Raw genomic sequence first — 24,601 nt, 5'->3', positions numbered from 1 at the left:
AAACAAGCAGGCAAGTAGCGTGGTTTCCAGCCTTGACCGACGCTGTACGCGGTATTGCACGGCTTCCTGTTTAAGCGTCCCGTTTCACACTCAAAGAAGGCCGCTAAGTGAGCCACGTGTCGACAATACCATGCTGTGTTGTGTGCGTATGTTACCCGGAATGGAGCAACCGCGCAGGAGGCAGGCGTTTGAGACAGAGAATACCGGTGAAAACCGATACAAGTAGCAACGAAGTGCAGCACGCTGTTGTGAGAACGCCGACGGGTGCGACCTACTTGAGAGTGTTCCTAGCCAGTGGCAGAAGCAGAGGGGCAGAGAAATTAACGAAAGAAAGGAGGGCTAGAGAGCGAGTTGTGCGAGAACACCGAAGACTGCAAGAGGTGGTGAACCCTCCGAAAGCGAAAGGGAAGACACTGCAGAAAACCGGATCCGGACGTTCTCTCCCACCGGCGCAGCCATCTCTCCAAAGGAAAGACATCGCCCTCTGCTGCTGCTGCTGCGTCGTTTCTTAGACCGGACACGCCACTAGCAGACGACACGCGAGCGACGCCGTCAACGGCTGCCCCGCTGTGGTTTTCCCGAACCCCGTCGGCCCAACCAGTCGACTCTGTGCACGCTTGCATTCGCCTGGGTCAACGTCAGCGGAAAGGGCTGTTCTCAGCTGTCTCATTCAATCATCACGTCTCGCAGGCTCTGCAAGACCGCCACCGTAAAGACCCGCCGAGACACCACGGAAATTGCATGATGCAGATCATACCCGCAATGGTCTGCGATACCTCAGTCGTCTGCTCGATGAACGGTACTCCATAACGGAATTCGATTGAACCTCAATCTGCTTTGAAGAGGACATTTGTTACAGTTCGGCGGCCTCGCGTGCGACGTGTCGCTGGTGACGTTCTGGCTGCGAACCTGGTCAAGCTGCCTCGTGGGGAACATAGAAAGATAAAAGGAATCTGAAAGGGTGAGTTTTTACATTCAGTTACGCTCTCATTTTGCATATTTATCTTAAAACAAGAATTTATACTTCCCTCTGAATGCGCTGAGCCGCAGTACTACACACATACGTTGTGCCTTTGTAGAGCAGGTAGTGCAGCTTAGTGAAGCACGCATACTGCGTGCGCGAGTTACATTCTAGCTCTGATGAAGTGCAGGTGGAGATCCTGGTTTCTAGCAGTTTATCCCATTGTCTAAAACTCCGAAATTCATTTCCCAAACATCACAATGAACGCGTTCCAATGTATAGTATACTCGTATAATCTGTGTTCGTATTTTGAGGCGAGTTACATTGTAGCTGAAGCGTTGACACTGCGACCAAACGTGATCCTCTCGAACTTACTTCTATTTCACACGGATTCTGGACTCCGCGAGTTTCTAAACTTGACCGACATTAACCCGAGAGGCTTTATGTAGTAACCATGCATGGGTTTGCTGTCATACTTCTTTTCTTTTCTTCTATGACAGTTCTTTACAAAAGATACAGGTTTGTGGGAAACCGGGCAGACTTTGCGCTTATATTTGGCCTGATAACAGCGGGAATGTCTGCAACGTATTTTCAATAAGTTAGACATTCGAAATGTCTACTGGGCTGCGACGCACGACATTTAGTTTCATCTCCCACCACCCTTCTCGCTCTATGTTTGCGTAGCAGCACCGGTAAAGGACAATCGAGGAAAATTCGCAGGGTCTCCAGGGCAATATTTCGCTCAAGTTTTAAGATAAGTGTGCGCAATAAGATGTTGACTCCTGTCAGAGGTATTGACTACTCTGCTTCGACATGCAGAGAAAAAGAAGGTGCTAAAAACTGTTCAATAAAGAAATCTCAATAACCTTCCATTTTTCATGTCGGAACTATGTGACTTGAAAGAGCATTCGTTATGTTGAGTTCTACCATGCCGTTTGTCACGTCTTCGCCGAGTATCCAGCGAGGAAGCGGCCGCAGCCGTTGCTTCCGCACGATAACGAATGAGCGGGCCCCCGTCGCGCGGCGATGCCGAGGAAAAGGCCTTGGGTGGGACCATCCTGAGAGCGTACACACCTCCTCCACTTCCTTTTTTCGCTTCCCTCGAACTGCGCAAGCAACATACCGAATGCGAGGGGCAGCTACGCTCGCATGATACGTCCCTTAAGGAAGCGAATGTTTACGGCTGATATCTGACACAGCTGCAGCTGAAGGCGACGAATCAAAACGGACCGATCGGCGGTCATCGTTTCCATGCTTTAACACAACAGTAGTTTTTAATAAACGTGCTCGATAAAGTGTCGGCGGTCCTACTCAAGCCCTACACGAGTGGCCCACTTTGAATATCGGCGTTCACCAACTCGGGAAGAGTTAATTTAGCGCAAGAAGGAACAAGAAGTCGAGAAGAAACATGGAACACGTGTATAGCAGTGCTACTTTCAACAACAGTCACCATTTCCGAAACTGATTGTCGTCACAGTGCAAATGCAGGCCACCAGTTCCAAAAAAGTAGAAAAATAAAAATGAGCCGGAATAATGGTGTACCAATTTGATACCTTAATAAAGATATTACAGCATGCGCAATAATTCAAGAAAACGGAAATATGTCCACTGCACTTTTCATTTTGTTTAGTGTCATGCGAGGAGGTTTAGACATGAGAGGTCTAAAACTTATATTCATTTCGCTGCAGAATTGCAGACAGCAAATCGACACTTTCCTGACCGTATTGTATTCATATTCGCTTTGATTAATTCCTTCTGAATTTCTATTCATCTTGATACAATGTTACAGACTGAAAACTGAGGTACTCTTGACCGTCTTCAACACTGCATTATCAAAACATTATTTACCTTTTATTCCGATACTAAATCCAAAGTGACTTAGTGCTCGTGTCGCTAGTATGAATGTATTTTCTGCCTAAATGAACACGTTTGTGTAGCGCTATTTTCCGACACCTGCTTTCATTTTCTTTGCATGTTTTGCACTATTTCGATAATCCGTCCTCTTAGCAGGTTTGTTCAAAGCTATATATTTTCAGCCAAAGGACGACAACATTGCCATTAACCTGACGAGGCTTCTTGCTAGTTTCAAACGTCGTTTCGTGCGCATAACACACACACGCGAGAGAGAGAAAGCTACCCACGCAGAGCATCAGTAGGGAGATAAGAGTGTCGCGTAATAAAGGCTCTGTTGAAACAGCCCGACAGTCGGCGCCGACGCACACTCGCCCGCAGGCGAACCCAGCGATTCGAGCGAGCATAGGGCCAGTGCCGCCGCGCGCGTCGAAGGCTTCGGCCCCGGCGCGCGCGGCGAGTCGTGAGGACGCGAGGCAGAACTTGACCGGCCACGTGAAACCTTTAGCGCCAACTCGTGGATATCGAGACCGAAGCTGTAAACTCGTGCCTGGTCGCCCGACTCTGTACAGTGCTGAATTTGGTTGGTTGCTTGGTTGGCCTTTATGCGTGGCTTATACAAAGTACGGGGCGTTAGTTGGTTGTTAGTTTTTCGTTGGGAGGGAGGTGCTTCCTTCCCTCTTCTCAGTGTCTTCGCCTCGCGCCTGCCTCTCCCTTTTCTTTCATTTCTCCCCAACCTCGCCATTCAGGAGCACCGTCGTTCTCTTCTGGCGCATCACACACATGCAACATCATTGCTTCACGCCCACTTCACACGCCTCGCCAAATAGCCCAGCAAAGCATTCGGGTGGGAAACACGTGCCTTAGTGGCAAACCTACAATATTTATACACCGAGCAGAAAACAATCGCATGAAGTGTATTCAACGCTTATAAACTATCATCCTTAACGCCCGATTTTAGACGATATATTCCGACTAAAGCTCTGCTTATGTACCACTTGAAATTCATTGAAGGAGTGGAAGGGGAATAATGCATACTAGAAAGAATAAAATTCAGTCACCGATCATGTCAAGAAGATGCAGAAAATGGCGTTTATGAATACCTACGGCTTCCTTGTTCAGATGTTTATATATGAGGCGAAATTTGCCTCCAGGAGCACGAATAAACCAAAGGCACGTTTCCTTCCGTCCTGCTAAGGTTATGAGCCGTTGTGTGAATCAAGAGCGATTCTAGAAGAAGCCGACTAGCCGGCTTGTTTGGTAATTATCGATGCGTTATTGCAGTCTACGTGGTGATCATACTCACTGCGCTCTTCTTACTTTTCTAGAAGTAACTAACTTAGTTTCGCGTTTGCAGTTTATTTCCGTTTTCAAATGAGGTGACCTTAGACAGTGTTCCTTCTATTTTAACCTTCACTAGTAGCATGACCCGCAGTGACAGGCCCTATATACTGTGTGTGACCTGTACTGTGTATGTCCTGCTTTATTCTTTGATATTTGTCGTATTGCTCTTTCTTTTCTCTTTCCTCGCCTTCTTCCTATCTTCCATTTCTATGTTTGTGTCTCCTTCTTGAAGAGCAGGCAGTCGTACCCGTTAAGGTACGTTAAGCGACTGGCAGCTCGAGGCACCTAGCGTGAATTCGCGGGCTTGTTTCATGCTCGGATAAACACTTTTATGTAGCACGTATTGAGTAACAAAAAGCTGTATCGGGAGTCTTTCATGTTACTCTACAATTTTCTTCTTGACACATTTCACCTAATTATAATATTTGATAAATTGAATAAATAATTAAGATAGGCAATCCGCAAAAAATTATCTGAGTATGTCCAAGCGATGGCAAACAACATTACCTAGCTTCTATCCAGATAGTGGCATTTTCATATCTTTAAATCTTGGTGCATGATAGTTGGGACACCCCGTATAGTATATGTTTGGCTATTCTGTGCGTTTACTGCCATGCAGTTGGTGCTGATTTATCCTTATTTATTTCATATTTATTTGTAGGGGGTAATTAGTTATTGCACTAATGGTTTTATTTTGCTTCTATCGCTACTGCCTTATCTTGGCAATGAAGTGAGGGACATACCATGAACACTATCTATGTACTTTGTGTAAATACACACGTTTTCATAGGGTCAACAGAACTAGTTAAGCTCCTATCCTAGAGGTTATCTTACATTTTCTTGTGATGTCCGAATAGTATAATAATCTTTGTTTCTGTTGTTGGAAGTACCGGTGGAACTGTCCGTGGTGCAAGTGGCGGCGAAGCCACCATCTAGGGGTGTGCGAATTTTTGAGACCGAAACGAATACGAATCGAAAAGTGCCAGGAGCGAATCGAACATAGAATAGTTTTCGAATAAGGAACAGCCTTTATAAAAATTACGATAAAGCGATGTTCGCATTCTAGTATTTCTAAATTAAAATGTTCGTGCCACTTCATAGAATAGTTTGTGGCGTTGTTTATTAAAGCACAAATGGAACATAAGGAGCAAACAGTTTCTTCGCATGCACACCGCTATTCAGAGAGTTCGAATGGTCGCCATACTTTAGAGTATGGCTACCTCAACGATGTAGCGTCCTCCACAACGTTCTCATGTTTTATGTCTGTACTATGGCCGCGGGGATTAGAATTTACCGTATTAGTGCACCAATTTTATATTTGATTCGGCACAGTTGACGTTTTCAAACATTCGAAAACTATTCGAAATGTATTCGCATTTGCGAATAGTGACTATTCAATTCGAAGGCTGAATCGAATAGGACACTATTAGATTTCTTATTAGAAAGTTTCGAGTATTACGAGTACGGAAGTTGAAAGGACACTCGATAGTGGTAAGGGGTATCCCTTACCTTATCGAGTGTTCTCTTAGCTTCCGTACCAGTTAAACTGGGTAGACACGAGCGTGTGGTCGTGTTATGAGAGCGCGGCAACAACTCGATGTAGTGACAGAATGTCCCTTATTGCATTTCCCGCAAGACTTTCTGTATCTCAAACCTGAGAGGTTGGGGATACTGCTCCTCTTTTCCCAAACTTCTGTTCCCATATTTCAAGGTTCTTTCTATATACCCGAGCTTCAGGATGTTGTCGTGCCGCCTTCCGCGTTCACAGGATATAAGCAATGATAATTAGACTCTGGGTAGCCCTGTTTGCAGTTTTTTTTTCTGAAACGATAAACATTTACAGTGATACTGCGTGACCTTCAGATCTTATGATAAACCTCATAGCAGCCTATCGTACACTACCATCGGATAAAATACCGATTCTTCCTTTTTTTTGTTTCCTTAGGAAGGAGAGGTAGGCACCAAACGCGCGTAATAAAAGCGCATGCAGTAAAGGCAGATGTCCCACTTTGATAGAGCAAACATCGTTGCCGTTTCTCGCTCTTCGCACAGCTATCTGATAGTTGCAAGTGGGTAGTGTAAGACAGGCAGTTCCTTCAGAGAAACAGGCAAAAGGTTCATTCACCTTTGAGATTTAGAGATAGCAAGAGCATAAGTAGGGCCACAGAAGCCACATAAGTTGGCTAGACCATTGATGATTTCTACATTGTTGTATTATAATTCTTACCTTGTGTAGATATCAAGGATAAGAGAATTATGTAGCATATACTACGGAAGCGATATAATTGGGAACTTGGTCATGCAGAAAGACAATTCGCGCAGCAATGAGCCGCAGAAAGCGACGTTTCTGCTTTCCTTTCTAGCTCGAACACAGACCAGGATGTCAGAAAATAACTTGGGTGCTCTCTCTTCGCACGATTGAAAAATTGTGGCACTCAATATGCTTTCCTTTGGGACGAAGGTCGATACCTTAGCACACAAATCTGACATTTATTTTTCTGGGGGTAACCCGTACGTTTAACTAACGGCTTCACATAACTGTCTGGCGGTTATTGAAGGCCTTAACTTCCGTGGTTATGCGGACGTAGTAGCAACTCAAGGATCCATCACACGCAATCCAGCTTGATTTATGACTGTGGCGCGTTGTGGAAACTATAACTATAGGCTCTGCAACTGATTTCAACCACTGCCGCTGTAGGAAGCAGCACAAGAGGGTACACAACGCTCAAGACATGAAGATAAAGATCACCCGCCATTGCGTAAGATCGCCGTTTTTCTCAGGGACGGCGGCTTATCTTTGATTTCTGTAAATGCGTTTATTAGTCACCGCCGTTTGAGACCGACCGCTTGGGCAGGGCACAGAGACGGCACGAGCGGCGTTCTCCGAGCGAAAGCGCTGGAAAAAGCATGGCCCACTGTGGCGTCCTTCTTCGTAGCTGCAATTTCTACAAGTTTATACTGCACGGTTCGCGTTCAGGATGAGACCTCGGCCGCTATTCCTTCCACGTCTATTTCATTTCTGCTGTTTTTTGACTTTCTTGCAGCAGTTGTTCTTCGTACTTTTATCAAGTGCTACGCTGTTCGTGCGTCGACGAAAGGGGATCATTACGGCCCTTGCTAGCCTCTATCGTTGCCCCGAAGTGCTCGCGCCGAAGGCTAATGCGTCAGTATTTGTGGTGTCGGTCGAAACCCACAAACAAGTTCTGTTGCCATATTATGCGGATGCGGTTGTGTGCCGAACTCTCGCGAACACGCGAGAGAGGAGCGCGCGCATGGTTCGCTCCGGTCTGGCGGGAGCGACCTTCTCGCCGATGCTCCTGCGGAGTGCGGCGTTCCAGCCGGGACGGCGTCGTGGTTCTTTCGTTCGCAGCGAGCGACTCAACGGCCGCCCTACCGATTGTTGTCCGACCTGGGAAAGCCCGCGAGCTGGCGTTTACCTTGACACAACGATCGCGGTGAACGTACCGCGTAATGTCTTCAAGGTCTCAGCGAACTTTTGCCGGCCCATCGGCGTTTAGACTCGTCTTCGCCGACAGCAGGCCGCGCCACCCGGTGTGCATTCGCTGCCAAGTTTTTGCGTCGCCATGATGTTGCGAAAGCTTAAAGCGTATGATTTTTCGTCTCATCTTCGAAAGGGCGTCAAGTAGACTGGAAGTAACGCAGTATGTGTGATTGTACGGTACGAAAAAGCCTGCCTGGTGACAGTCATGGAAATCAGGTGGTAGTTTACAGCTCACTGCTGTAGTCCAGGTTAGAGCACTGCACGGGCCCGAGCTGGCGCGAAAGCCCTGGCCGGGAAAAGCAATTTCTGGTGAGCCTGGGTTGAGCGCGAGCCGGGCCTGGGCTCTTTCAATGGTGGACGTCAGTTAGCCCCTGGAACATTTGCGCCGGTCCGAGGCATTCTGTGCAATGCTCGGGGGCCAATTTGGGAAAACTGATTTTAGTTTGCTTAGCAAACAAATGAAAAGGGTTGTTGCTTTTCTTTGTTTGATTTCGTTTTGTGAAATCTTTTCCGATTCTTTTTCTTTTTTGCTGCTACAAGAACAACGCTTGTTCTCGCGAGATAAAAGAGATATATGCAAGAAAACGCTCCGAATACGGCCTGACAGTTAGCACTATTTGCGATTGCATTATTTCGCTGCTCTGAATACAGATATCTTATTGCGATCGCGTTATTTTTTCTCCTTTTTTATTTATTGCACCACATGGACGATTGCTTTTTGTCACAGCAGTGCATATAGGTAGTCGCCGCTTTAGCAGGTTTCGCAGTGTTCTTCATGAAGCTTAAATTTATGCAAGAGAATGTATGAAATTTATGCATGCGCTCAGATGGGTTGGTAGAGCTGTGCATTTGTCACCTTCATTTTTCTCGTGGCTAAGTTGGAATATGCGCGTTCGAGCTTTCAGCTGTTTTTGTATTTAACAAATTTGAAGCTCTTTCTTTCTGCAAGGATTAATTCACGAAAGCCATTTTATTGCGAGAGCAATTGGGGCAAAGAAGAAGTGCTCGCACCGCCCCCGTCGCTCTGTCAGGGTACTGACGCGCGCGCGTAGCCCGCACATGGAGGGTCGTGTTTAGCTGCAAAAGCGTCAAAGGCAATTCAGTCACTCTCACGCTGGGTATGAAGCCGGGCTAGCTAGTACTCCATCGTGTTCCACGCTGTGTAACAAAAGCAATGACCCTTGCGATCCGCATAATCGGCTCTGCCGTAGTGAGGGCAGCATATTGGCTTCTATATAGTGCATCTGACATTTGCGTTGTGCGCTCACACGCTATCGTTCCGAAGTTGTCTACTCACCACACCGTGGCGCATACACTGGTCTGGGCGGAAAGAACAGGAAACGTCAAGCTAAATCTAGCGCTGCCAAATGCCGACAGGTTTACCAGTTTTTCTTCTGCCTCACCTCGTGCACCGTCGAGGTACGAGGCCAGTAACGCCGTTGCCAGCATTCCTCACGCGACAGCCTAGTGGCGCGGCCGAAATGTGTTAGCGGACGCTGTTCCTGTTGCGCTGCACCAGTAGTCTGGCCTGCTGCGTGGCGCCATGCGTGTCGCCCCCGCGTATTGTTAGAATACCGTGCGAGGAGCCAGAGAGCGCAACGCTTAACCTCGCTATCGCTCTCAATGCTTTGCATTATGGCGAAACTGTCTTATTTTACATGTGCGCATAATTTTTGCAGTTTACAAGAAGAGCTGTGTACACTAGTGCACGCACGCACACACACACACACACACACACGCACACGCACACGCACACGCACACACACACACACACACACACACACACACACACACACACACACACACGCGCCCGCACACGCGCACGCGCGCACGCACGCACGCACGCACGCACACACACACACACACACACACACACACACACACACACACACACACACACACACACACACACACACACACACACACACACACACACACACACACACACACACACACACACACACACACACACACACACACACACACACACACACACACACACACACACACGAAAGAAACAATTGGCATTGCCGCAATTTTTAACCTAGGTTTTGCTTCTTGTCGACCTTTGCAGCTTAGCTGTACACGTCCTTTGTAGGAAAAAGTTGTGCGCAATGTTTTGTTGTCAATGCATGTAGTTGTATTGTAATGTCTTAGAACAAACCGCGTAGACCACGATAGTTTTAAAGCATTTATAGACTAGATTATGGAGTTTTACGCGCCAAAACCACTTTCAGATTACGAGGCATGCCGTAGTGAGGGAATACGGAAGTTTGGACTACCTGGGGTTCTTTAACGTGCACCTAAATCTAAGTGCACGAGTGCCTTCCCATTTCGCCCCCATCGAAATGCGGCTGCCGTGGCCGGCACTCGATCGCGCGGCCTCGTGCTTAGAAGCCCAGCACCAAGTATTTATATACTAAGTTCCTATAGTCGCGAGCCCGGGCTGGGCCTGGTCGTGTCTGGGCAGGGGCGAAGTCGAAAAAAATTAGGGCCGTGCAGTGCTCGAGCCCATGTATTTATACAGCAGCGTTAAGTGCACTCTAAATCCAGATAATACGCAAGGCGGCAACTTTCGTAGTTTTGAATATTGGTGGCATGGAATGCTACCGGTGTTCTGAAAAAAAATAATAATGTGAAAACGTTGGTGAAGCTAGCTAGGAAAAATGTTTGAGCACATTTTGCATAATTCCTTAAAACAAAAAAGAGATATTACAATTACTTTAGCTATGTCGCACTTTCTAGTGGGCACCCATATGAAATATTATGTTACCGCTTTCATGAAATCATCACAGTGCATAGGTCAGTTTTGCGAAAGTAACACGCACAAGTTATTCGTATAATTGGGACTGGCACATACCATGGTTGTTCTGTTTGCTTCATATGTCCCACTTGATGCAATTAACAGAACTGTGATGTCTCTTTTCATACACGAGGTACAGTGTTCGAAGAACGCGTGGATTTTTTAATGACTTCTAGCTTTCTGCATAATATCGAGGAGGCCAAGTTATGTCTACGTATGCAACGGACCTCATCAAAAGTATTATTAGTAGTATACTTCTAAATTTGTTTATTTGAATATGTTTCGATACGATACCTTCAAATGTGAATGTTCCTCTTAAGAAAGCAACGTATCTTAACGGGACAACATTAACGCTTAATAGGTGCAATGCGGTATTGGCTATTGGTAGCCTGATCTCCCAGTGTCGCTGGATACGGCCCTGGACTAACCATGGTAAGTGGAAATAGTTGTCGTTTTTATTTATTAAATGACAATATCCTGAGAAAATATGCCACGAATGGGCGGGCTATCGCAATCTACAAAAACACTCCAACAACTAAAGAATGCCAAGAAAAGCAATATAATAAAGAAACAAAGGCAGACAGCGGAAGAACAGCGGAATCATCACATAACTGAAGTATATATCATGTTGTTCTATATGTGTAGCCTAAGTAACGGCGTGATGGTGGAATGAAGGTGTCCGTAATAAAGGAAACTTGATGTTTTAGCGAGCAAGCTGTGGCACTGCAATCGATTTCTGCGTTCCATAATTTTCTTCATGGGCTGTGGTTAGTCATAACACATATCTAAGCAGCGGCGCTGAAACGTTTGGCCATCTCGGACGCAGTCCGATTGCCTGGCCTTGGCAGAAAATTCGCGCTGCTGCACAAGGCGCTTAGGCGAGCTAGAGGCATTTGCGCAATCCGAATACATCAAATGACTGCTGGAGATAAAATATTTAGCCTTTATTGAAGGTGCTCTCAATTTTACAAACGGGGTGAACATGCCAACTCACTACTCATCGTCGAACACATTCACTAAAGCTCCGGCCACACAAATATTAGCGTTCTTCGAAGGGTATTTGCCGAAAATGAATGCGCAGTAAGCTTGCTACCGGAAAACTGTTATCTAAGCAACGGGCTTGGACAAACAGTCGCAAGACAAGCGATTGCTTGTTTTGCAAATACGCCTCGCTCGCGCCAGGCGGCGCTTTATGCCAGCGCAGACTGCCTTCGTACCATCTGTGTTGTATGAAGGCTCCCTGTAACGCACACGCGGGCTCAACAAAGAAAAAGAAAACGCGAGCGCCGCGGCGGACCGATTTAGAAGCTGGCGTTGTGGAAGGCGAACGTGGCTGGAGCTGTACTGCCGTCAGTCGGCCGAGTTGCTTCTAACTCTGCGGGAAATTACGGAACGCAGCCAGCGGCTAAACCTGTAGACGTCCGGCGCCGTGCACGAAGTGGCCTGCGAAGCCTTTCGCACAGCACCACTTCAGACCTGTGGCCAGCCCAGTGCCGAAACCATGGATCCAGAGGAGGAGCAAGGGATCAGTGAGATATTTATGCTTCCTTCGACAGCCTCGGATTTTTCGTTTACGGTTGTGCGTGTTATTGGCTCTGTATAGACGCAGGATTCAGGCACACATTTACTGCCGACTCCCAAGTGCAGCACACGTCTCATTGAGCAAAATGCGCGCTTTGATCGGTGATCAAATGAAGAAGTACTCTGCCCTGATTACAGCGCAGTAATGTCGCAGCATAAAATGAACATGGTATTGCCGCGCACAGCCAAGCCGAAGTTATGTTGGAAACGCTCTTCATGTGGTTGACGCTTTTTTGCCCGTGACTATCATTGCGTTGCTGAGCCCGACGTCGCGATTTCAATGCGAGCCACGGAGGCGACGCGGGGCAGCGAATGCTGCGCGGCCGCAGGCACCGCAACTGCGTACGAAGTCCGGGGATGCCGCTTTGCCAGCGACCATGCTTTCCCAGCGTGCACCGAAACCGAAACCGCACGACGCCCGTTCCCTGGCGACCGTAGAAACAATGAAAGTAATCACCGCAACTCGCATTGCAAGGTGCATGCCGAGTGAATTTAGGCGCGATGAGTGTAAATCATTTAAATATACATATACGGAAACTTGAACACTTTAATGGCAGCCTGATATTTTGTGACGACATTACAACAATATCGTTCCTAACAATAAAACTCTTTTACGTGCGATGCTCCCAACTTTCTAAATACTTCGCGCTTCCAGACACGTAGTCCTATCGACGGTTGAACGAACATGCGTACGAGTAGATTGACGGACGGACAGATTAGTCGCTGCTTTACTATGGGAGATTATCCTGGCTCGTTTTGTGGCATTTTCTCCGCCTAATTGACTGACAGTCTTATATTCTGCACTTGATTTCCGTGATTTCAACATTTCTGCCCAATTGATGGGCTGGGCCATATCGTATATCACAGATACATGAGATGATTGGGTCATTGAAAAACCCAGACAGCTGTAGCAAAATGCTCTTTGCACATCTTTTTGATCCATGAGGGAACAAAACCTCTTCTGGACACTTCAGGTGCTCGAAATGAGCGGCTCCACCAGCGGCCAAGAACGATATATGCTGCGTGCGATACATAGCTTTTAGTGCGAGTATATAATGCCCGGCGGTCATGTTGAAGCAGGTGCTGCGCGCCAAGGACGACTTGAAAAATAAATATTCTAGACCATAACCTTAGTGTGGAGTATTCGGTTTATTGCTTTGGTAGACATGTCAAAGGCGCGAAACTAAGACTATGACAGGAGTAACAACAGCCACATATACGAGGGCCTTCACTAAGTGTTGGCTTGGGATAGTTGGCTAGGTTCTATGTTTGAAAAACACGTAAAGGGCACACAGTATGAGACTAGAACACTAGCGTTGTGTTTGTGTCCTTTGCTCATTCGTATTCGTCTTTTACGCTGTTATCAAGTACGGCAAGTAGTTTTGCGAACCTGTTACCTCTGGGATTTTAGTGATATTTCACCGGATATCTTTCCGACCAAGGATTGATGGTAATGACGCCGATGTCAATTTTGTACTGCGCCTTTCCGCGAACGACGCATCGGTAACAAGCTTGAATACCCGTGCATTCGAAGCAAAGCACACGCGAACTAGTCGCACTCTCGGCCGATCGCGTTGAAGGGCGTACCTTCACTTTTGCGTCACTTGGCGTCCAGCGCGACGGGCATACCGGCTCGGGCCAATGCTCGAACAATGAGTGCGCTCTGAAAGCGATATCCCGGAACGTGAAGGCGTGCCGATCCAGCAACGAAGAAGGAAGAAGTGACAGTCCTTCACGTTATTGATTGAGCGCACAATGACCTGATTCTCGAGCCATGCCTCATTGTTGTTGGTGCGTGCCATGTTTTTAAGGCACATCATCATTGCTTTCGCGCAACGCCCGCATTCAATATGGCGTTGCAAGATGGCTCGCTGCTCTTCGCCGCTCTGCCGGTCTTCACAAATGCCATTAGTGAATGCGGGCGGCCTTCACTAACGGCATGCCCAGCATCAGAACAGGCTGACATTTTCTCTTGCGAACTATTCTAGCGTAATAGCTTTTTGTGAACACGGTCCCTGATAAACAAAACAAAAACGGAAGTTTTTCCCAAAGTTTTTTCGCTAGTTGAAATTAGTGCACCAAAAAATCTCGTCTGCTTCTAAAAGGGCCCAGAGAGCGGCAACTTCATGCTCGGACAGGACAGTAATTACTTTGTTCTCTTGAAGGCTATAACATCTACTAACCTTATCGGAGGTCTCTATCAGAATCTTGAGACACTAAGATATTACCAGAGAGCCCTTAAAATATACAACCTTTGCGCACTATTCTGCAGGCTGATAGCAAAGAGTATTGACCATAATACTATTTTTCACTCTATCTCTGGCGCCTCGTTATTTAAAGTCATTTGTCTAAAATGGAAATTAGTTTCTGTAGGCAGTCGCCGTCATTGTCATAGTTCCGGTAGAGCTAATTGGAAAGAATGTTGGGAGCCACTTTAGTCAGTGCTAGGGACACGTTTCAAACATGTATTTTTTGTTTCATTGTGTTCTTGCATGTGTTATGTTATACTGCACATTAAACAATCTCCCATTAACCTGTTATTTTAAAGCATATATTGCGGACCAAGTTATACGATCACTTTCTACAGTCCGATTCTGTCGTTTAAAATTCATCATTTCAAATGAACGGCAAACGCATGTGTAAAGCTCTGACGATTTATAATGGAAAAAATAAATAACATTTAGAAGCCCATGCGTCACTGTACGAAAAGCGACATAACAAGTTCAAGCACCGGAAGTGTCGCAGAGTGAAATTGCCTCAAGATTGGCTTTAATGACAATCTTGATTACGACAAAGTGCCGCCAGGCGATGCCCGCTAATTGGTGTTTCTTGCTCTCGTGAGTGAGCTTGGCGCACAAGACCGAGTTGGCCTCCCTCGCATCTGGAATTGCTGGAACGATTCATGACCTTAACTGTTGTATTGTAGGCTTTTCCATTCATTTTATTGAAATGTTCTTATGCTGTTGCAAGGACTTTCTAAATAGGCACATGCTAAATGCAAGTGCACTGCTGGGGAACATCTATCCCGCCTCGATCATTGCTAAGGATTTCCTCTGAAGTAAACCTTACAAACGGGAGACCATGTGGTCCCGAAAGTGTATAAATTAAGATGAGTTTCTAGAAGAATCAGTAGCAACACCGCGGAAGTAACAAATTCTCATTCGCTATTAAATGCGTCTTCGGGCTGTGTGGAGAGTCGTCTCGTGTTGGGGTTATGAGACGGTTTTATTAGTGCGCTCGCCAAAACAACATCGAGGCAACAGCTCCGGGCAAGGGCGAGTGTTTTGTGCGATCACTTGCGACGCAGTAAAGTGGGCACCACGTGACGTAGGAGTTCCAACACAATGGTGTCCCACAGCGCACATCGCGCCAAGGCGCACCACTTAGATATGCCAGTTGGTCGGGCGCGGCCTCCATTGTTTTTGACACCCCGCTTTTGTTCCCGCTTGGCGCGACACGCTGCTCCTGTGGCGTCTGCATCCGCACAACGTAATTGCTCTCGCCACACAAGCCCCGCACAGAGACGCACGTTCGGCTACGAGTGTGCCCTGTGTATTCCCGCCTTGGCGGCATGTTTTCAGAGTTGAAATGAAACTGTATAGCTTCACATCTCCAAATTGTACATTTGGTCACGAGAAACGGCGAAGAGCAGCTAGGGCCCCGGATAATTTCGACCATCTGGGTTCTATAAGGGACCCGAAATCTGAACATAGTAAGAAAACATCGGCGATCGGTAGAAGAGGCTCCTGTGAATATGCGTCAGATATTATTGCACCTCATACAGCAGAGAATTTAGAATCTCCTGTCAAAAACAGTGAAAAATCGCTCGCTCTCGCCTTCGCAGTGCCTCCATGCAGCGTCGCAAGCAGCGAAGCCCACCAACGGCTATTGGCTGGTTTTGTGTTCGCAAGAACACTCTCAGTAATACTATTATTGCTAATTACGAGTTAAATAAATGAAAATTATGTGCGTCTGCGATCCCAGAATGACAGAAAAAAAGAATTTCACTTTTGCTCTGCCGGTCTACACGCGACAGTTGCGCGTGGCTGCGTCGACTGCACGTGGCCTCGGAGATGGCGGCGGTGTGCTGCGTGGCGTCCATGAGCCGCGGCCGCCACGGGGTCCCGCGACGAGCTGTCTCGACGGCGAGACGCTGAACTTTTGGGCAGGCCTTACCCCTTTGCCATTAGTCCCGTGTAGCTTCGAGCGCGCTAGCGGAGACGAAAGAGCAGAGAAAGCCGCTCTTTGGTGCGATAATTTCGTCTAACTCCGCTTATAGGAGAGTAAGTCGACAAACATCAGTGGCAATTAGGGCATTGAAAATCTAAGCTATCAGATTCCGCATTTCTTAGACCAACACTCTTTTGTGGCTACCTTAGTGGAGGAGATCGGTTCGTACCATGTTTTTAAATGAAAGGCACATTCGTATTTATTATTAATGTAAATATCAACCTTGTCATGTTCTCTAAAAGTAGCTCTTCTTAGTCTTTTCTACAATTTGTGTCATAATTGAAAGTCGCGGAAATCGATCTTTCGTGAGCCTGCGTTAATTTTGTCATCTGTTTGCTTCCACTTGTATACTTTTTGTGACTTAATTAAATGTAATAGTTTTATTTATGCATATTTGTGTACAAGAGCGTTACTGTACATACCTATTTGTGTCTTATGTCTATTGTTTTTTTTTTCCGCACGGTTATAGCTTTTGTGAAATTCCAACACGGAGCACTGTGTCATTTTGGTAGTGAATTTGGACTTTCGGGGAGCAGGCGCCCTGTCAAGCTTTTTTGCATTTTCGCCGGTCCCCTAGGCAACCGTTTACTTTTTTCCTAGTTGCCTGAATAGACTTCACACTTCAAATTTTTGAGGCAGGAGATTCGTGAGGCGACATCCTTTAATATTGACGTTATCCTATGACTAGTTAGAAAAGTGTATCAGGGACTCCTTAACGTGAGCCCAGCCCACAGCACGGCACACCAGCCTCTTTGCGCTTCGTGCTCATCGAAATAAGGTCGCCGCACCGGGAGTCAAACCCGCGACCTCGTACCCAGCGTTATGAGCCCTGCGCGTCTTTGCTTGGCCATGTTCGCTGAATTTCTTCTTCGAGCGAGAAGAAAGAATGAGTAAAAAGACAGCACATTTGTGCAGCCTTGTAGAATCGCTGCCCAATTTTAAATGGAGCAGTTTCTTTTGAGTTGTTTGCTTACGAATATTGGTTGCCTGAAATTAGACCAGATACATTAGAATGCCGCCTGCATATCACTAGACCTTTGGAAACCTTGCCCGGCATATAAACTCTTGGAGTACTTATGAAATAGTTACTGGCGTATTGACAAAACCATGATGTGATTATGACGCCCCCTTAGTGGGATACTATACGGGTTAATTTTGATCACATGGAGTTCTTTAACGTGGCCCTAAATCTAAGTACACGAGTATCCTTGCATTTTGAGCACTTGTCAAGATATTTTTATTTTTTACAGAGGCAGTAATTCATTCGCACAGATTTTACTTCCAGAGAACATTGGCCATGTTCTGCACCCCCCCCCCCCCCCTTGTGGCTTAACTGATCTTGGCGACATTCATAGTTCTGCCAGGACTGCGGGATAGATTATGCGCTGTTCGTAAAACACATTTATTATACTCCGGACGTTTTGCATACGTAATGTACTGCTAAGGCTGTTTTTTACTTCACACTTTGAACTTCGGCTATACATTACTCATAACTTGTCCCTAAATTTGAACATAAATAAATCAGGTGCGTTGTTCATTGCTGAGAGCGTGGAAACCAACTACGAGCCTCGTATAATGCCTGAAAATAGAAAAACAATGAGGGTTCACTTATTATTTGCAACGCTTCTAATTAAGCCAATATTACGTGGAGCTTTTGCCACACAATCCACTTAAGATGCCCATTTTCACTAAATTTCTGTTTAGCATCTTAAACAGTTGCTTTAGGATTCTAGGAAAGATTGTACATAACAGCGGTATGACAATTTAGAATGCTTGAATAAGTTATTTTGTACAAAGGCTGTAATTATTCCATAATTAATAAATAGTTATCATTGATCACTTACAACGAACTTCCTACTTAAAAAAATATTAACAGCGTGACTCACATAGTTCACGCCTCAAACAACGCAGGAAATTTGGCAAACAGAAAAGCACACAAGTATTCTACATACTTGAAACTTTCCATAGACGTCACTCATAAGATGTCCTCCATTTCTTGTAAATATGAAAGTGATTACCCTTTTGGTGCTCCGTGGTAAGCTGGAAATATTGTAGGCGTTTTAAATAGCACCTCTAAACAGGTTGAAAACAAGGGCTTAGCCTTTTTTATTTCACGCCTGATTAACCCGCATACTAGAAATATACAATACGCTAGATTGTAATAGACATACAAGAACCCTATTAGCTCATGCAGGTTAATCTACTATTTGTTTCAACTTTCTTTCGAAAGAGAGGCCGTTAAATATTAATCGATCAAAAGAATGCCTAGTGGTGTGATAGCGTACGGACATATTGACACGCGTACTTATCTTTTTCGGGAGACCGCTTTTCGCCGCCTAACAAATGTTATCGCTCAGCGCGGGACGCGCCTGCATGTATCGAAAGTTTCTCGAATGTTATCGACATTTCTATCCACAGTCTGCTGTCACCCAAGCTTGTGTAGTCTGATTACATGTGCGACGCGAATTGTGTAGCATTTTCTGGAAGACACGCAGGCACCAGCGATTATTCTGGAAGCTTCGATGGCCCATGTATAAATGCCGACAGATGAGATTTTCGACGATCGGCGACTGTGTTCGCCGCTATCGTTGTCCTTTGAGTGCAGCCTGCTTCGGAGGGCAAAGGTTTGGCCAATAAAATGCTAATTTCATCAATCACAGTTTCGCTACCCTCTTCACCGTCACTACTACGTGACAATATATAAGAAAAAAAATTATGGGGCTTTACGTGCCAAAACCACTTTCTGATTATGAGGCATGCCGCAGTGGAGGACTCCGGAAATTTCGACCTCCTGGGGTTCTTTAACGTGCACCTAAATCTAAGTACACGGGTATTTTCGCATTTCGACCCCATCGAAATGCGGCCGCCATTGGCCGGGATTCGGTCCCGCGACCTCGTGCTCAACAGCCCAACACCATAGCCACTGAGCAACCACGGCGGGTAATATACAGAAAGTCCATTACAAGAGATCGGAGTGAGTGAGCGAATAAACTCTTTTGGTAGCCAAGCTGTTGATGCACGAAAGTGGGTGGCCTCCCTATTTCAGGTAGCCATGGCGCTGTGCTGATAGCCGGTGCCTGTTCACCAACCGTAGCTGGTCCTCAGGTCTTGGGTTCGTCAGCTGGGTCTCCCACTGATCTTTTGTTGGTTCTCGGATAAACTATGTCCGCGGGTTTTTTTTTTTTTGCATTCCCAGACCATGTAGCAAAGGGTGTTTGGTGTATGGCAGAATTGTCAATACCTTGTAAATGTTTAGGGGTACATCGCGTGTAGTATAGTGCCGTGGAGGTAATTTCCTATCTGAAGTCGGTGTAGTATAACGGCTTCTTCTTTGTTAAGCTTGATGTGTGGTGGCGGATGGTGGCGGGAAGGTCACATCTTTCCTCTCTGTAACCAAGTCCTTCATGACCCTGCCTACTTGGCCGCGACGATAGCTGTGTGCGAGTGTCCCACAAGCGTGGCGTCTTGGCATCTTCGTCATGGTACGTGTCCAGAAGTCGTTACGGCTCTGTGCAGAATTTTCCGCCCCATGGTCGGCTACACCAAACGATTTGCAAGATTTTGCATTCCCAATGGATGAGCCAGGCCAGGATGCTGCGAGACTGCCTTAAGTTCGTTTGCGGTTTTATGAAAGGAAGACAACGCGAGTGCCATCGATACGATGAGTGGTCTAGGACAAGCCAGTCTTCGCTGGAATTTTTCTGGCGCAACGCCGGCGCAACCTACCTCCCAAGGAGAAGAATCCGAAGCCCACGACCAAAGTGCTGAACCTGACCGATATTTCCGTTCCAGATAAGCACATGAACATTCTTGAATTAAGCCCAAAATTCTGCCTAGAACCGTGCCTAGACCCAGCCAATAAGATAGCCGCCGTTAGATCAGTGTCCAGGCACGTAGAAGGAGATGAAAATTCAGTTGCATTTCTGAGTGCGTTGACGTGTTAGTCAAATCTCAAGAAACCCGGAATGTCAGTGTGCACGAGATTCAACCTCTTGTACAATTCTTAAGAAAAAAATGAAGAGAAAGTATTGACCACTGTTAAAGAAGGGTACTTCGTCCTCCTAACGGAAGGGCAGTTTTCCAGGAACGTACCGACTGCTTTAACAGAAGTACTTTGGGCACACATCGAACCTAAGAAAGTCAAAGATCAAGCAAAGAAATTGTTGCTGGAAGTACAGCGAACGAAAGCCAGGGGTTGAACCTTGACGTTCTCATACCAAAAAAAAAAAAAAAGAATAAGCCTGAGCAACCTTTGCACACAATTGTGTCTGAGAGAAACACTTGGCAACACAGTCTCTGGTTATCTTCAGAAGAACTTAACAGGGCTCGAGGTAGAAGACTCATTTAATGAAAAAAACTCAGAAGTTGTTAGGTTCTTACAAGAAGGGGTGTATCCAGCATGCACAGCCTTCAGCCTTGACGTCAAAGATTTATATTATTCCCTTCCTGGAAATCAGCTGATGAAGACAATCAAAAATTGCATTATGGATAACGATGAGTTAAAGTTTAGGAATGAGAGTGGCATCCCGGTTCAGTCATTTCTCGAATTCTTGGTTTATTATTTAAATTCCACGTTCGTTATCTGCGATAATGAAGTTGTGATTCAGAAGCTGGGTGTCTGGATTGGCTCTCAGGTCCCACCAATTCTAAGCGAGATCTTTCTCGGCAGTGTTGACCGTGCATTGGAGAGCGTCTTGGCAGGAACAATGATTAAGTGTTTTTGGTTTGTTGATGGCTACTTGTTTGTTATCCGCTCTCAAACAAGTTCCAGAAATATTGGCGTTATTCTCGCTGCCTTTGATAAAGAAGGAATGGGTCTCTGATTTACTCTTGAACAGCCAAATAATAATGAAACTCAATTTTTGGATTCACAGTTAGGATTAACAGCACAACATACTTGTTGGCAATATAACCCCCGGTCAAACAAACCAATTTTAATCTACGCGTCGACACCCTAAAAAAATAGTAAAAGAGGCATTGCTATGACGTGTTTAGGTTCCACACTTGGAAAGTCAGGCCACCACCTCGCCAATCTGAGCTTTTCGCCACAGTTTAATCGCCTACAGAAGGCCGGTTTTCCAAAAGGTATTGTTGTATGAATGTGCGAAGGACTAGTGAAGAACATAAATAAAGGGGAAGCAGCCCAGAAAGAGATCGAAACGGTAAAAAAGTTTGCAATCATCCCTTATGTACATCGAATCGGTCATGGTTTAAATAAGACAGCCATTAAATATGGTGTTCAAGTTGTCTTTTCAGCTAAAAACTCGTTAAATAAGATTTGCAATCGCGTCAACAGACCTAAACAGGCGTCCAAGGACACGTGATGCGTCAACCACACGGGGCAGCTCGTGGCATGCTCGGTGGGAGTAGTGTACGCCATTCCACCTTCATGCGGCAAGAAGTACTTTGGGCAGACGAAACGCTACCTTAACATCCGCTTTATGGAGCACCAAGGTGCGATAAGAAATTCAAGAGACTCGAATCTGGCCGCGCATTGTCGAAATGGCCCATACAAACCTTTGTTTGAAAAAACCAAAATATTGTATAAAATGGAAATCAAATCACCCGCAAGATTGTGGAAGCCTACTTCATGCATTTCAACTCAGGCGCAAGCGTCAGCCAGATTTCTATCTCTCTGCATGATAAAGAAACGGAGTTTTTGAACGACAAGACAGGCTAACACCATTTCACCACTTGTAAGCGTCACTTCATCACATGAGCACATTCTCTGTATATTTATACCTTGTTTGAAAAAATAAACCAGTTGTTAGTCTGCGCTCGTATAGTGCATTTCCTTTTGTCTTTCGTCCGGGTTGCGCTGCTCACCCCTAGGAATATTTTCAGTCACCAACTAGCCCAGCTTGCGGTGTTAATTCAGTATATTGGTCAACTGTATTAGGTTCTGCAGTTTCCTGGTGATGGATATGCACTTCCGCTGTCATACCTTGAGCCACTGGCGTTCTGTCCTTCCTGTGTTGATCTCGACCTTAACTATCAAGGGTTTCCTTCATATGTACTTCTCTGCCCGGATATTTGGGCTTCTTTCTTGCGTGTTCTCTCTCTTTTCCAGCTCGGATAATCTTTGGTTAAGAATGTCAGCCGTCTGTGCTATTTCCAATTTCAGTGATTGTATTGCGGTTTGCACCATTGCTTGGATTGACTGCATCTCCTAGACAAGCATAGCTTGAAATTCCTTCTTGCTTTCTTCTACCGTTTAGTCTATACGTGCTTCTGAGCGGGCCTCTAGTGTCGCTATACTGTTATCATTATTAACTGGTGTTGTAGGTTCTTTTTGCGGTTGGTGCTGTAATTGCAACTGCTTCATAAGCATCACAAGTTTCTTCTCCCACGCCGCCTCTTTTGCCTGTTCTCTCGTTTCTTGCTAATCTACCCTGCCCTTCAGTTTAGCAATCACTCGTCTTAGCGTAGAAACTGTATCTTCATGCCTTGATTTTCTTTGTAATCCGATTTCCTTCCTGTGGCCCGCTATCATCTCTACCTAGGTGACTTTGGGTTATGTCGCGATGTCTCGTCGCACCACCGACCTGGACCGGGATCTTCCACGAGACCAAGACCTTTAGCGTACCGGAGTGATTGACCAGGAGATGCTCGGGGTGAGGGCGAGGAAGTCATTGTCGTCGCCTTCGAAGGTGGTTGTACTCTGTTCTGAGCTGTTTTTTTCCCTCACCCACAGAGGAGGTGGCGCTGGCTTCAGTTTCCTTCTGCATTCTTTACTGGCCGTTTCCTATGGAAGGTGGCACAGTTTGTATTTCAGTTGGCAGTTGCGCTAGGGTTTAGGGCTTCGCTCTCCACACTTATTGCAGACGTCGCTGTCGGGGCTTAGGCAGATATATTGCCGGTGGACGAGTTGAAGTTGAAGTTGAAGTTTATTTATATCGCCAAAAAATCAACGATACGGGTAGGCCCGGGCAAAAAGTGAACACAATCACTTGAGGGACGCCCCAGCCCCCCTGTACAAGGCATACAGCGAAAACGTAAAGTGTAAAAGTCATAGTAACACTCTGGCTATTTAACAAGGACAATAATATCTCGTATATGCATGAGTTTGTGGACAAAGCATAAACAGAAAAAACACAGCATAATAGTAAAGAAAAAAAAACACAGACATGCATAGCAGCAAGATAAAATTACACAGGATACATCGCAGCAAGATACGAAAAAAAATAATACATGAACGCGGCTTTCAAAAAGAAGATATTAGTGAATTAGTGCACTTCTCATGTCAACAAGTGAACATGTTTCAGGAATTATACCCCTTGACAATAATTTATTCAAAACAGTGGGCAGGCTATGTCGGAGCATCTGTTGCCCGTACATTGTACGGGAGAAGGGAATGTGCCAAATTTCTTTTCTGCGAAATGAGTATTCTGAAAGATTTTGAGTGAGACAGGGTAATTCAAGAAAACTAAGCTGGTTATTTTGGATACAACGCTTGTATTTTAATGCTAAGTAATATTCGTACACGGTATTAATCGGCAAAATTTGGTAACGAGCAAACAGTTCCTGAGTGTGAGCAAGGTAGTCTACGTTCGCAATGTAGCGTACAGCTTTCTTTTGAAGCATGTATATTTTATTAATATTTGTTTTAGTGGTAGTACCCCAAACCAAGAAACAATTATTTAGGTGGGATACAAACAGCGCATTGTAAATAATTAATTTTATGCGTTCGGGCAGAAAATGCCGAAATTTTGCGAGAATTCCGGTGCACGTCGCCAGTTTACTCATAATGAACTGAACTTCAGTGTCCCAGCTCATTGTCTTGCTAAAAATTACCCCCAAAATCTTGACAGTGTCTACAAACTGGACACGTGAATCGCCTATGTATATATGTATATCGGGTTGAGTGGGAAACTGTCTAAGGGACTCCATAGGCTTTGCAATATTGGATAGATCTTCTGTATGACCTGCATCTTGTGTAGGAGCTAGCTACGTTCACGTAGAATGGGACATGAGGCTCCTCAAACGTGATAACTGTTGACGTTCACTTGCCTAGCATTCTTGCATGCAGAATACAGCAGTCATTCGCGGCTAGTAGTTCGGCGAGCCTTTCTTCGGATGTGCCTGTTGCTCTACCATGCAGCACACCACACGGACAGTGCCCGGGATGGGCTTTGTGTATGGCGTGAGCGCAAACACGGTTCCTTCCAATTTGATGTTTACCACTCCCAGCTTGACGGCATAGTCTTCGTCTGCTGTACTGGTCATGATGAGGTTTTGCCTCGACTTCGTTTGTATAGTGACGTTTGCATAAAAATCTCAGAAGGAAGAGTTGCACGCTCTGGACGTTACCTCCGTTATCCTTTCGTTG

At 45.8% G+C, this 24,601-nt stretch overlaps 1 protein-coding gene across 3 annotated transcripts in view; it reads left to right on the top strand.

Moving 5' to 3' along the window:
* The first annotated feature begins 533 nt into the window (after positions 1–533).
* The window catches only part of LOC142578658 (polyunsaturated fatty acid 5-lipoxygenase-like), a 76,481-nt gene continuing 52,413 nt past the window's right edge, over positions 534–24,601 (top strand). Inside the window, exon 1 of one of the 3 annotated variants that reach the window (XM_075688103.1) lies at positions 534–961. Coding sequence is in view for 2 of the 3 variants with exons in the window: in XM_075688101.1 (XP_075544216.1) it covers positions 11,963–11,990 (28 nt within the window). In the remaining variant the exon portion in view is untranslated. Of the gene's footprint in view, positions 962–11,754; positions 11,991–24,601 lie in introns of those variants that run through there. The other 2 variants (XM_075688101.1, XM_075688102.1) reach the window with 2 other exon arrangements.

The sequence above is a fragment of the Dermacentor variabilis genome, chromosome 4 (genome assembly GCF_050947875.1).
Source record: "Dermacentor variabilis isolate Ectoservices chromosome 4, ASM5094787v1, whole genome shotgun sequence".
Taxonomy (NCBI): domain Eukaryota; kingdom Metazoa; phylum Arthropoda; class Arachnida; order Ixodida; family Ixodidae; genus Dermacentor; species Dermacentor variabilis.
This window is presented reverse-complemented; position numbering and strand designations above follow the sequence as displayed.